The sequence below is a fragment of the Copadichromis virginalis genome, linkage group LG5, assembly GCF_057382275.1.
Source record: "Copadichromis virginalis isolate Kocher_CV1m ecotype Utaka linkage group LG5, C_Virginalis_male_GT1.1, whole genome shotgun sequence".
Classification (NCBI taxonomy): Eukaryota; Metazoa; Chordata; class Actinopteri; order Cichliformes; family Cichlidae; genus Copadichromis; species Copadichromis virginalis.
The window spans coordinates 42,216,702-42,230,959 of NC_140622.1; the positions used below are offsets into that span (position 1 = coordinate 42,216,702).

General features: G+C 48.0%; 1 protein-coding gene across 2 annotated transcripts in view; it reads left to right on the top strand.

Annotated features, from left to right (window-relative positions):
* The window catches only part of ctsa (cathepsin A), a 59,233-nt gene extending 45,943 nt beyond the window's left edge, over positions 1–13,290 (top strand). Inside the window, exons 1-14 of one of the 2 annotated variants that reach the window (XM_085457885.1) lie at positions 7,630–7,738; positions 8,899–9,065; positions 9,136–9,247; positions 9,326–9,376; positions 9,451–9,537; positions 9,615–9,770; positions 11,072–11,248; positions 11,341–11,432; positions 11,538–11,616; positions 11,692–11,840; positions 11,925–12,000; positions 12,159–12,248; positions 12,334–12,435; positions 12,942–13,290. In XM_085457885.1, coding sequence (XP_085314011.1) covers positions 8,899–9,065; positions 9,136–9,247; positions 9,326–9,376; positions 9,451–9,537; positions 9,615–9,770; positions 11,072–11,248; positions 11,341–11,432; positions 11,538–11,616; positions 11,692–11,840; positions 11,925–12,000; positions 12,159–12,248; positions 12,334–12,435; positions 12,942–13,025 — 1,422 coding nt within the window. In that variant the 5' untranslated portion in view covers positions 7,630–7,738 and the 3' untranslated portion in view covers positions 13,026–13,290. Of the gene's footprint in view, positions 1–7,629; positions 7,739–8,898; positions 9,066–9,135; positions 9,248–9,325; positions 9,377–9,450; positions 9,538–9,614; positions 9,771–11,071; positions 11,249–11,340; positions 11,433–11,537; positions 11,617–11,691; positions 11,841–11,924; positions 12,001–12,158; positions 12,249–12,333; positions 12,436–12,941 lie in introns of those variants that run through there. The other variant, XM_085457884.1, reaches the window with a different exon arrangement.
* Positions 13,291–14,258: the final 968 nt, after the last annotated feature.

Below are 14,258 nucleotides of genomic sequence, written 5' to 3' on the forward strand. Positions count from 1 at the left end.
GAGAGTCTATGGCAGGTACTAAAAGAGTTTAGTGACATTTTTGCCCTGAAAGAAAGTGATGTTGGCTTGACACACTTGGTAGAGCACGTCATTGAGACCGGGGATGCCCAGCCTATTAAAGTGCGCCCCCGCCGCCTGCCCCTGGCTCATCAGGAGGCTGCAGACAGGGAGCTGTGTGAAATGATGAAGGCGGGCATCATAGAACCATCTGATAGCCCGTGGGCCTCCGCGGTGGTGATGGTGCCTAAGAAAAAAAGTCCTAGGATGCGTTTCTGTGTGGACTACAGACCACTCAACAAAGTGACGAAGAAAGACTCTTACCCCCTTCCCAGGATTGATGAGTCCCTCGACTTAGTAGCCGGGTCCTCCTGGTTTTCCACCCTGGACCTGCGGAGTGGCTACTGGCAGGTGCCACTGTCCCCGGAATCCAGACCGAAGACAGCATTCTGCACTAACAGGGGACTATGGCAGTTCAAAGTCCTGAGTTTTGGCCTTTGCAACGCTCCTGCGACCTTCGAGAGGCTCATGGACAGTGTGCTGGCTGGCGTCCCACGGCAACGGTGTCTGGTTTACCTGGATGATCTTCTAGTGCACGGGAGCTCCTTTGATGCTGCCCTGGATGCCCTGAGACAAGTGTTAGAGAGGGTGGCGGCTGCAGGCCTGAAGCTGCATCCCGACAAGTGCCACTTCATGAGGAGGGAGGTGGAGTTTCTGGGCCACAAGCTGGGTCGTGAGGGCATCAGCACTTTGGAGGAAAAAATTCACACCATTACCGAGTGGCCCACACCAGCAGACCAGAAACAGCTCAAAAGCTTCCTAGGACTGGCGTCTTATTACAGGAGGTTTGTGAAGGGCTTTTCCTCCATAGCCGCACCACTCTTCCACCTGCTGCAGAAGGACCGTGACTTCATCTGGACCCAGGACTGTCAGCAGGCGTTCGACACCCTCCGCAGATCGCTGACAGAGTCCCCAGTCCTTGCCCCCCCTGACCCCGCCCTGCCTTTTGTCCTGGACACTGACGCAAGTAATGTGGGGCTGGGAGCGGTGTTGTCGCAGGTTGGACCGGAAGGGGAGAAGGTGGTGGCGTACTTCAGCCGGGTCCTGAACAGGAGTGAGCGGCGCTACTGTGTCACACGACGTGAGCTGCTGGCTGTGGTGGCAGGGGTGAGACACTTTAAGTACTACCTGTGCGGCACAGCATTTGTTGTCAGAACTGATCATGCTGCCCTTCAGTGGCTGATGTCTTTCAGGGAGCCAGAGGGACAGGTGGCTCGCTGGCTGGAGGAGCTCCAAGCCTTCAATTTCACCGTGGAGCACAGAGCAGGGACGCACCATTCTAACGCAGACGCCCTCTCTCGCCGCCCATGTGCTGCAGCTGGCTGCCGTTACTGTGAGAAGCGAGAGGAAATAGAGCGGGAACTCACGACAATAGACGGAGCAGCACAGCTCGCCTGCAGGGTTCTTCTGGTGGTGGATGCAGCGGAGTGGAGGGCACGGCAGGAACAAGACACAGACCTGCTGCCGGTCCTGCAGTGGCTGGAGAAGGGGGAGCAACCCCTTTGGGATGAGGTCACTGGGTTTTCCATCTGTACCAGGGGGCTGTGGGCCAAGTTTGCAGCTCTCAGGCTGAAGGAGGGGGTGTTGGAGTGTACCTAGAAGGATCCTGCCACGGGGGAGGAGAGGTGGCAGGTTGTGGTGCCAAGGTCGCTGAGGTCAGCTGTGCTGGAAGCCTGCCATGGGAGCACTGGCTCCGGCCACTTTGGGGTCTCCAAGACTCTTCGCCGCCTCCGCCAGGGCTATTACTGGGGTCAACAGCAGAGGGCGGAGGGATGTGGAGGACTTTTGCCGCAGCTGTGATGCATGTTCCTCACACAAAGGGCCACAAGACCAGTCCCGGGCTCAGCTTCAGCAGCAACCAGCAGGAGCCCCAATGGAGCGAGTAGCTGTGGACGTCATGGGCCCATTTCCTCGCACAGACAGAGGAAACCGCTATGTTCTTGTGGCCATGGACTATTTTACCAAGTGGCCGGAAGCATACGCCATCCCAGATCAGGAGGCTGAGACGGTCGCTGATGTATTAGTGGAGGGGATGTTCAGCCGCTTTGGAACAGCAGAGACCCTCCACAGTGACCAGGGGCGTAACTTTGTGTCCAAGGTATTTGCTGCCATGTGTGAACGCCTTGGGACTAAGAAAACCCGCACCACCCCACTTCACCCCCAAAGCGATGGGCTGGTGGAAAGGTTTAACAGGACGCTGGCCCAGCAGCTAGCCATCCTTACCTCAGAACACCAACGGGACTGGGATTACCATCTTCCCCTTACCCTCATGGCCTACAGGTCGGCAGTGCAGGACTCCACCCAATGTACGCCTGCCCTGCTCATGTTAGGGAGAGAGCTGAGAACTCCTGCAGAGTTGGCTTTTGGGAAACCCCCGGACGCGCCAGAGGCACCACCGGGCCGGGACTACGCAAGGAAGCTGCAGGACCGGCTGGATTCTGCACATTCCTACGCCCGAGAGCAGCTGGCGAAGGCAGGCCTGCGCCAAAAGAGGAATTACGACATCACCACTAAAGGGAGGCACTTCCGTGCTGGGGAGCTGGTGTGGGTCTACAGCCCAAAGAGGAAGAAGGGACGGTGTCCTAAACTGGATAGCAGCTGGGTGGGGCCTTGCAGCGTCCTAGAGCGAGTGGGGGAGGTTGTTTACAGGGTGCAGTTGCCTCCTAGGGGGAGGATAGTAGCGCTGCACAGAGACCGGATGGCCCCCTACAGAGGACAGTCCCTCCCCTCCTTTCCAGAGGGACGTGTACAGAGCGTCCATGACCCTGCTCAGAGGGGCCCCCGACCGGGGCTGCGTTCCCCCCCCTCGGACTCTTCACCCCAAAGCCCCGAAGCTCCGCGTCCTCCTCAGGGGCTCAGGAGGTCAAGGAGGGAACGTAGGCTACCGCCCCGCCTCAGAGACTGTGTCGTTCCCTCGGGGACGAGGAACTTATTGCTGGGGGGGCAGTGTAACGATGGTTAAGTGTTACTGGACAGTGACATGTTGGTTTTCTCTGCACACTGTTGTTGTTCCTTTAAGATTCATGTTTGGTTGGGCTGCAGGAAGTAGTGAGGGTGGTGTACAGGAAGGGGTGGGGGGACCTGGTTGTTCTGTGTGTGTGCCAGGCTGAAGAGAGGTGTAGTTCGAGAGTGCTTCCCCCTGAGTTAACAACCCGCTGGCTTATGTGCCGAATAAACGGACAAACTGAGACCCCAACCGTCTGGTTCTTGTGAACGTTACAATATAAACAAGCTAACTTTTTTTCCACTCGATAAAAGTTACCGTGAGTGTTCTCGGTGGTCAGGAACAAATGTAATCGCATGGCAGGATGCTGTAAAAGGACCAAACTTCAGCCACGAGAACAACTGAGATAATCCATCCACAATACGAGGTTAGTCATTCATATACTGCTGCATGGGCTGGGCTGTAGTTACATCCTAAGGTTTTAAAAACTGAGCTTAAATAAATGATTAGTGGTAATAAAAGCCGAGGGAGGTCAACAGTGATCACTGACTGTTTTAGGAGCTTTTTGAGATCAAATAGAAGAAAATACAAAACATTAAACATGTTAACAACACAAAAGCCACATTAAACGCAGACTACTTTAGACCCGCAAGTAGGATTCGTCGCGTCATCACTGAACAACCGGATAGCTTACTTACAACTGGGCTCGTCAGGCACTCTTATTGGCTGAAGTAATTATTATATTTAGATGCTTCCAGCTTCCGTTTTTCCTCGATGACAACTCGTACCTTTCCACTCCCCTTTTTCTCCCTCCTCGCTCACAGACACATAACGTGTATGGCAGTCCATTCTCCCTGCAGCACGGACTACACTGCCCATGATGCTACATTCTTTAGAGCTATGCTTGTAGCATTCTGCCTGTTAGCTTAGCACAACAACAACAACAACAACGAAAAGGCGCTCTCTCACCCAGGAAACACACAGTCGCAGAGAGAGAGAGAGAGCGTTGCCCTGTAACCATGGCAACCGTAACGCTGCCGCCTGGAACAACAGAACGTAGCTGTCAAACAAAACCCAAACAGTCCTGACCGACGACAAAATGAAACAGGAAAGTACCGCAGTGTAATCCATTCAACAAAGTAACTGTATTCTGAATACCACCTTTTTAAACGGTAACTGTAACGGAATACAGTTACTCATATTTTGTATTTTAAATACGTAACGGCGGTACATGTATTCCGTTACTCCCCAACACTGATGATCGGGAGCTGGTCGTGAGGTGTTAATCGCTTCTCGTTACCCCACGTATACTACACGATGCACGATGAAGGCCAAAATCGGGCCGATCACCAAATCGGTCGCACGACTCAAAAATCGGCTCAAAATGGGCCAAAAATCGCACAGTGTAAGCCCAGCATTAGAGCAGCAATGTTTGTTCGCTCAGAGAAAGAAAAAAAAGGCTGCAAAAGTACAGGGAGGAATGGGAAAAGGAAAACACCTGGCTGGAAAAGTGCACTATAAAGCGCATTGCACTGTGTGCTGGCGCACTTTTTCCATAGGCATGCTTCTAGTGGTGGCACATGAAGAACACGAGGGGCGTGAAAGCTCGGGGAACCCTTAACCAATTTCTTGTCCACCAGGCCATGGCAGAAGCAGATATGGTATGTAAACACTGGTTTGTTGTTTAAACCCTCTGGTTAAGGTTAATATGGGCATGTGCAGTGAATATCAGCGCTATGTGGCCAGAAGTGTAATAATATAATTTATTTTGTGTAATAAACAACTGCAAGGATAGATGATTACAACAAATAGATCACTAATACATAAAAGTAATACATAGATGAATAATGATGATGAGTTATGATGCGTAATCATGGGAACAAGCGGGTTTACAAACAGGAGCAGCTGATTAGCATTAGAAAAGCTGAAATAATACCTCAGCTGAAGCCAATTGTACTAAATGCACTATACGTGCACTGTTACAAGAATATTTTTCGTTCTATTGCTTTCTATTAATTTATATAATTTTAAGTTAAGCAGGACAGAGTTCTTTTAAAGAAAGATTTACTTATATTCTCAAAAGTTAAGCATGACAGGCTTCTGTTTAAGAAAGAGACCTGTTTTACTGTGTTAATGTTGTCATTTTGAGCTAAAAATAAATGGCTAAATGATCATTTGTTTCCCATATGGTCATATCACAAAGAATATGCATCTGCTTAAATCAAGTTCAAGTCAAATGGTTAAAAAATAATTTCACACACAAAAAAAGAGCTACCACACTGGGAAGGGTGAAGGCAACTGGGTTGCCCGGCCCTGGCCACGAGGTGTCCCTTATTTATTTTTCAGGGAGTTGGCAACCCTAGCCTCATATGAGGCCAAAGAGTGCTTATGTATCTATGTATGTATGCTTGCCTTCTTTAACATGCTGTAGCTGGACACTGGCCCTGTGCGAGCGAGCGTCTGCTTGTACATGTGGGCACAGTTGTGTGGAGGAAGTGTGGGATCCATCACTGCTCATTAAAAATAAATAAAAATGGAGTTAAAAAAAAAAGAACTGCACAGCTGGTTATCACTGAAAGTCAATGACATCCCACAGTTTAATATATTTGATGTTACCTTCTATACGGATCATTTACATCCACGTATCTCTGCTGTGACTAACATTAGGTAAATACCATATACATTGTAGCAAGTGGAGAAATAGTAAACATGGTTCATTAGTGACTTTAGACATCATGTGACTAAAGAAACTGAAATCAGACGATGTGTTTGTCATCTGTTACTGTTTCCATCTTTGCCTCCAGTGTTTGTTTGTTTATCCTGTGCTCCCTTTTTCTTATTCTGCACTTTTTTTTGGTCAACTTTATTTATGATTTTCCAATGTGAGAAAAGTACAGAAAAATATAACTCGAATTGCGATTACAAACACTGCCATTGTGAAACCGGTTGTGCCACGCAGTGGCAAACAAGTTGGATGCAGGAAAATGTATAATCTATGGGCACAAACAAAAAATACTACCATGTGAACAAGGCAAAAAAAACAAACAAACACCAAAACCCCACCAAAAAACAAAACAAACAAAAATAGAATAAAATAAATACATAAATAAAAGGGGGCTGCATTGTGCGCAGTTCTTTCCGGCTTGCTACAGATAGTAGGTGGCTTTAAAGAAAGAAAGAGAAAAACCCCCAAACACAGATAAAAGCAGTAATACATCATACTTCAGTAAATGACAACTTCTCCACATATTCAACAAAGGATGACCAGCTTTTGTAGTATTTACTTTGAGACCCTCTCAAACTGTATCTCAAATGCTCTATCTGCAAGCACCTCATCACCTCTCTCACCCACTGAACAAACACTGGCGGACCTGAATCCTTTCAATTAAGAAGAATTAGCCTGCGTGCCAGGAGAGATGAGAAAGCCACTGGATTTATTTGATAAGAAGTTATCCCGTGTTGGTTTGGGAGTACACCAAAGACTGCTGTCATCGGATTGGGATAAATTGTTTTCCCACACACATATGAAAGAGCTTTAAAAACGAATTCCCAGAACCAGACTTAACCAGTTCAAATCAGAGCAGGTCCAGAACATATGGCTCATAGTGGCGGGTGATTGCTTGCACCTCGGACATCTATCATCAGAGGTATTGTATATTTTGGCTAGTTTAGCTTTGGTTAGGTACGCCCGGTGAAGAATTTTAAACTGTATTATACAATGCCGTATACAGATTGAGGATTCATGGATCCTGCTAACACTAAGGTCCAATAGGTCGTCTGGGATCTGGAGGTTTAAGTCCAGCTCCCAGGCGTTCCTGGCTGTGGACACAGAGTCTGCCTTTATATGCTGCAGTGTGCTATATATTTGAGAGATGTGGCCTCTAGCAATAAGTCGAAATTGCAGACAATCCTCAAATGGACAGTCATTAGGTAGACTTGGATATGAAGTGAAGTGTTTAATTGCAAAGCTACGGGCTTGTAAGTATCTAAAGAAGTGAGTCTTTGGGATTCCAAAATCTTTAGATAATGTTTCAAAGGATAAAAATGACCCTTTAACAAACAGATCAGAGAAGCAGATAATTCCTCTGCTGTACCAAACCTTGAACCCTGCATCGCTCAGAGCTGGTAAAAAAGATTTGATGCAACAGGGGAGCAGACACTGAAACCAGACATTGAGAGAGTTCTTAACCACAGGATCTTTAAAATTAACATTGTGACTGACTGGTAGACTTGAACACATTATTGCAACAGGGGACATAGTGAGATGACCGTCTAGCTCCATAGTGGACCAAGGCGGCCCTCTGCCCTCCCTAAAAGCCTGCATCTAGGTGGATATTGTCACAATATTGGCAGCCCAATAATAATACATAAAGTTTGGTAGGGCCAGGCCGCCTTCCGACTTAGAACACTGTAACAGGGATTTACGGACTCTTGGAAGGTTTTTGTTGTTATTCTGCACTTTTAACACCCCTCTGGTGCTCTTTCTGTTGTTTTGAATGTTCTTCTACTGTTTTATCCTCTTCGAGAGTCTGTATTCGTATTGTTCTTAATCGTTAATTTAAAAAAAGGTTATCCTAAAAAACCCTACAAATAAAGTTTGAAAAAAAAAACCGAGGGGAGGGAGGGGTCATGTGACCTGCCGCTGTCATATGACCTGCTGTTTTCCTTCACCGTGGTGTGTCCAATTTATTTGCAGAGCAGGAGCCCAGGTGAAGCAGGTGGACGCGTAGAGAAGAGGTGAGTGAAAGAGGAAGGTCTCCATTCAGAGGTCCGTTTGGATTCTGTCTGATTTAAGACGTTAAAGTTGATGCTGCGCGTGATAGTCCCCGTTTCCGGGTTTAAAATGTGTGTGTGTGTGTGTGAGAGAGAGAGTATCAGGGCGCGCACACACACTGCCTTCTGTTTCATGACAGTTAACGAGTACTCTGAGAAACTGATCGCTTTCTGATCGATAATCGAGCTGATTGTGAGTCGAAAACGTTTCGTGTTGAAACTGAAACCCGTTTCCGGTCGCTGAACAGTTATTCTGACACGAACTGCGTGTTTCTGCCAAACTCCGTTCAAAAAACTGCAAATGTAAATTTTCTTGGCGCATGCTCAGTCACGTCCGAAAGTAAAACGTCCAGATGAACAGAATCAACTTTTCAACCAAATTGTAACTTTTCGTTCATTCAGCGGGAAAGTAATCACGTGACTTCTGATCGATCCCCAATCAGAAAGTCTCGTGATCAGTCCGCGAACACAAACCTCACTTCCTGCTGAAATCACGTGTTTCGTGGCCGTCAGAGGAACCCACCAGTCTTCATTTAAATTTCTGCCTAATTTAACGTGTGCGTGTGAGATCCTGCTGTGCTGTGTTTTACAGGTTTACCTCAGAGAACGGGTGAACTTTGAACTTTGCGTTTTAAGTTCGCTTTCTTAAAATCAGGGTTGGATGTAATAAAACTGAGTGATGAAAAACCCTTTTAAAACTTTAACATCATCACTGAGGTTTAATTTCTAGTTTGTTTCCTTTCTGAAAGGCTGATGCTGAGGACAGCCTCCTGCTTTTTTTTTATTTAGTTTTACTTTCTTTTTGTTTTGTTTGGATTTTTTAGGGTTATTTATTTTATTTTCTGGCAGGGCTCCGACAGCTCTGTGAAATCACATTTGATCAGTTTTGTTTCTGGTGATCTGTCCATGATAACCTGCTCAAAGTCAGTAAAACTGACAGTAGAGCTAATCAGTAACGTCCTGCAGGAGAGATGACATCATTTGTGCTGTGTGTCATGTGATCGTGTGACAAAAGTGAAAGGAACACGTGGACGTCAGCTGCTGGACGTTACCTCAGTATTATAAAGGTGAAATCTCAGGAGGAGCATTTTTATTGGATGTTTTTACTTCCTATCTGCTATCAGATGCAGCTGCTGCTGTTGTCATGTTACTTCCTGTCCGCATGGCTCGGCGTGGAAGCGGCCCCAGCGGCCGACGAGATCACGTACCTGCCAGGTCTGCAGAAACAGCCGAGCTTCAAGCAGTACTCTGGATACCTGAGTGTGGCTGACGGCAAACACCTGCACTACTGGTCAGTACCTGAGACACGCCTGAAGACACGCCTCACCTGACCGTCAGCTGACCACTTCTTCTGTTCTCAGGTTCGTTGAGTCGCAGAACAAACCGTCCTCGGACCCGCTGGTGCTGTGGCTGAATGGTGGCCCCGGCTGCAGCTCGCTGGACGGACTGCTGACCGAACATGGACCCTTCCTGGTAGGTGAACTCTGCCCACCTGACCCCTACAGGTATACTGTGACTCCACACCTGACCTCTGACCTTTTGTCATTTCAGATCCAGAGCGACGGTGCGACGCTGGAGTACAACCCGTATGCCTGGAACAAGGTATGCTGTCATGTGACTTTTGTTGAGGTCGCACGGCTGAGGTCAAAGCTGATTGGTCGACTATCTGTGTGCAGATTACCAACATGTTGTACCTGGAGTCCCCAGTAGGAGTCGGCTTCTCTTATTCGGACGATCAGAAATACGCCACCAATGACACAGAGGTCAGTGACCCTCAGTGACTCAGCTGCCGGTTGGCTGCCCGGAGGTCAGGTGTTCAGCTTTTTCTTTTTCTTTGCAGGTGTCGATGAACAACTACCTGGCCCTGAAGGAGTTCTTCCGCCTGTTTCCAGAGTACAGCAAGAATGAGCTCTTCCTGACCGGAGAGAGCTACGGAGGAATCTACATCCCCACGCTCGCTGAGAGAGTGATGGAGGACGCCAGCCTCAACCTGCAGGTAATGACGCACCTGACACACAGCAGGTAACAGTTCTGAAGTTAATAACTTCAGTAACTGCTTCCTCCAAACCATCAACGTGTCTTTTAGACCCCATTCCTACAAAACTGCTCAAAGAAGTCCTGCCATTAATTAATGCTTCGATCTTAAATATGATCAACCTATCTCTAATGATCGGCTATGTACCACAGGCCTTCAAGCTGGCTGTAGTTAAACCTTTACTCAAAAAGCATCTCTAGACCCAGCAGTCTTAGCTAATTATAGGCCAATCTCCAACCTTCCTTTGTATCAAACATCCTTGAAAGAGTAGTTGTCAAACAGCTAACAGATCATCTGCAGAGGCTTATTTGAAGAGTTTCAGTCAGGTTTCAGAGCTCATCACAGCACAGAAACAGCTTTAGTGAAGGTTACAAATGATCTTCTTATGGCCTCTGACAGTGGACTCATCTCTGTGCTTGTCCTGCTAGACCTCAGTGCAGCGTTCGATACTGTCGACCATAATATCCTATTAGAGCGATTAGAACATGCTGTAGGTGTTACAGGTACTGCACTGCAGTGGTTTGTATCATACCTGATGCACCTGTGAAAATGGCTTTCCAAAGACTGCACAGCGTTACTGCTTCCACTGGGGGGGGGCGGGAAATGGGGGGGGAAAAAAAAAAAATGTATGTATGTGCGTGTGCGCGCGTGCGTGTGCGCGCGTGCGCGCGAGCTCTGAGGTTTGAAATGAGCTTCTGTGCAGTGTGGGTTAGAGACATGTCACTGGAGAGCAACTCGGAGTAGAGCTGCTACCTCCACATGAAAACGAGGCAGGCGAGGTGATGCGGACCCAGGACACGATGGAGAGATCACTCTCTCGGCTGGTCTTTGAACGCCTCAATGTTGCTCAGGTGGGTTGGAGGAGGTGGCCAAGGTGTGGGAGGTCTGGGCTTCTCTGCTCAGGCTGCTGCTCCAAACCTGGATAAAGCCTCCACCTTTCCATTCAGTGTTATTATTGTTATTAGTAGCAGTCTTCTTTACAGATCACAGAAAAACTCACTCAAAGCATTAAAAAGATCTGTTCTTACCTGAGTTTGTGGTGACACTGTTCACTTTGAACGTGCTTCCTGTGGTGACATCATTAGAAAACACTGCAGACAGGTGTACCTGTGACATGCTGCTTTTAGACCATGTGATCAATGGGTGTCCCACCTGAGCTGCAGACAGGTGTACCTGTGGTAAAAACAGGCGTGTCATATTCAGGCTGTGGAAACATCAGCAGCCTCCTCATGCCTGCCTCACCCGACTCACCTGTGGTGCAGGGCATCGCCGTGGGGAATGGAATGTCGAGCTACGAGATGAACGACAACTCTCTGGTGTACTTCGCCTACTACCACGGCCTGCTTGGCAGCCACCTGTGGGCGGAGCTTCAGACCTACTGCTGCAGCAACGGGAAATGCAACTTCTATGACAACCCGAACCAGAACTGCATGGACAGCGTGAGTACGACCCGGTTCACCTGCGGTGCACCCGACGTCTACCTGTAGGCTCTCTGGTTTTATGTCTCAGGTGTTGCCCGTTTCCTCTGCAGGTGGGGGAGGTTCAGACCATCGTCTACAGTTCAGGTTTGAACATATACAACCTGTACGCTTCCTGCCCAGGTGGAGTCCCGCAGAGACTCAGGTGAGCTGTGGCCTTTTAACGTTCGGCCTGTGATCTTTTTTTTGTCCGTGAGCTCACCTGCAGCACGTATGGCGCTCAAACAGGTGTGTTCCTGTTTGTTGTCAGTGTCGAGCGAGGCCAGCTGGTGATCCGAGATCTGGGAAACTCGTTCATTCACCATCAGTGGAACCGGCTGTGGATGCAGGTGAGTTCAGGTCACCCGATGATCCAAACAGTATCTATAAAGCGCTCACCTGAACAGGTGGTTCTCTCACTTTAGAAAGTCAAAAGTCTGGCGGCGCTGCTCCCGTCTGTCCGCCTGGACCCCCCCTGCACCAACTCCACCCCTTCCAACCTGTACCTGAACAACCCGCTGGTCAGAAAAGCCCTCCACATCAGCCCCAAAGCTCTGGACTGGGTCATCTGCAGGTAACACAGGCACACACTTGACCTCTGTTTCACCTGTCCACCTCACCTGTGCTGACTCACTGACTCTCCGCTCTGCGCTCGCAGCTCTGAGGTGAACCGGAACTACGGTCGGCTCTACATGGATGTCAGGAAACAGTACCTGAAGCTGCTCGGCGCTCTAGTCAGTGAAGCTCCGCCCATTTTTTTTAATTAATTAATTAATTAATTTTTAATTTAAATTTTCCCCCAGTGTAAATGTTTCCAGCCTTTAACAGGACTCACCTGTTTCACCTGTCTAATATGGACTGGAAGGTGTTGACGGTTGTGTTCTCTGTGCAGAAGTATCGCATCCTCGTGTATAATGGCGACGTGGACATGGCGTGCAACTTCATGGGCGACGAGTGGTTTGTGGAGTCTCTGCAGCAGCAGGTGGAGTTCAGATCTTATTGAGTTTTCCTCCGCAAAGTAACCTGATCTATAAGCTGACTCTCAGGTGTGCTTACCTGTGTCTCAGGTGCAAGTCCAGAGGCGTCCGTGGATCTACGAAGATGTGGACGGTCAGCAAGTCGGCGGCTTCGTCAAAGAGTTTGATAACATTGTCTTCCTCACCGTGAAGGTAAACGCCACCATCATCATCCTCACTGACTGTGTGATGTCATGTTTTGGGGCGGGGTTCTGTTTCAAGTCAGCTGTTTTCTTTCATCATCGGACCACTTAAGGTTTCTACAGTATCTTTATTTATGAAGAAGAAACAAACAAAAATGTCTCGTTTGGTGTAAATCTGCTTTAATATTTCAGTTTGTTTTTAAACGTCGTCAAATCAAATTGTCTTTGTAAATGAAGAAAATGGCACATGGTGAATGTAGTCTGACACTTACTGCACTTCACAGAAAAGCCACCAGATGGCAGAAACGGCCAGCGTTTCCTCCGCCTCGGGGCGTTTCCTCCGCCTCGGGGCGTTTCCTCCGCCTCGGGGCGTTTCCTCCGCCTCGGGGCGTTTCCTCCGCCTCGGGGCGTTTCCTCCGCCTCGGGGCGTTTCCTCCGCCTCGGGGCGTTTCCGTGTGAACACCTCAAGCCTGATTTCTGGCGACTGTTCTGACCTGTGCCGCTGTCTTCCCGCAGGGTTCAGGTCACATGGTTCCAACAGACAAACCAGCTGCTGCCTTCACCATGTTCACCAGATTCATCAAGAAGCTGCCCTACTGACCTCTGACCCCTGACCTGTCAGGCTTCTAATCTGATTTATTTTTCTCACACTGTCAACAAATCATCACGTCTCTCCTCTGTGTTGCTTTGCAACCACGTTCCAGACCTCAGCCAATCATGTCACTCCTCTGGACCAGCTTGTCACCTGGTCATCTTCTTGGTTGCCATGGAAACGAGCACTGCCACCACTCTTTTCTTTTTATTGTAAATGAGAAAGTTGCTGCTTGTTTGATTTAAAGGGAAATAAAAACTGATTTTTAACGAGCTTCGTCTCTCATGTCGTCTCTAAATGGCGTCCAGCATCTCCCAGCGCACGCAGGACACCCTGACTGCTGTGACCAAAAATTTCCCACGTGTGGGACTAATAAAGGTTCATCTTATGTTTAACTGGACAGACTCCACCCCCTTCCACCACCATCTTGGGTCCTCTGCAGCGTGACATGAGCTGCACATCGAGCAGCCTGTTAAACATGCAGACGTTTTTCCAGTTTGAAGAAGAAAAACTGAGAATGCACAAAATCATAAAACATCTTTTGTCTCGTTTCCTCTGTCACCTCCAGCTCCACCTGTTTCCTTTTTATGTACAAACGGGGGCGTGGCCGAGTGCAGGTAGAGCCTGTCTTTAGTGAGAACAAACAATTTCTCAGTGATTTTTGTAATAATGCTGCAGTACTGTATTTGATCAGCGGCAGGAACTCTCTGAGAACACGACTGTGTGACACCTGGATCCAAAGGCACAGAGGAAACGTGGAGCTGTTTAAATGTGTAGAGTAGAATATATAAGAAAGTCTGCGCCCTGTTTGACCAGCAAGGGGCAGACTGAACTCAGAGGCTGTCCAACAGTCAGAACAGGTGAGCTGTTTCTAAAAGGCTGAACCATCAGGGTTCCTGCAGTGTCCTCACAGGCTCAGTGATTCTGCCTGTAAACCTGAGGTTGCTGGCTTATTTTGATATGCATGTATTTATCTTACACATAAAACAAATGTTTGTCATAATTTTGGTTAAATGTAAAGTTCAGGTTTAAATAATTCAGGGTAATAATAATAATCAATTTTATTTATGAGCGCCTTTCAAGTCACCCAAGGACACTTTACAATAAGAAGACAATGGCAAGATAAGAACAATAAAACAAAGCACAAGATAAAACAGTGGATTCACAGTGAATATGCAGATTTGAACAGATGAGTTTTGAGTTGGTTGGTGTTCAATGTGTCTGATGATTAGCGCTGAGCT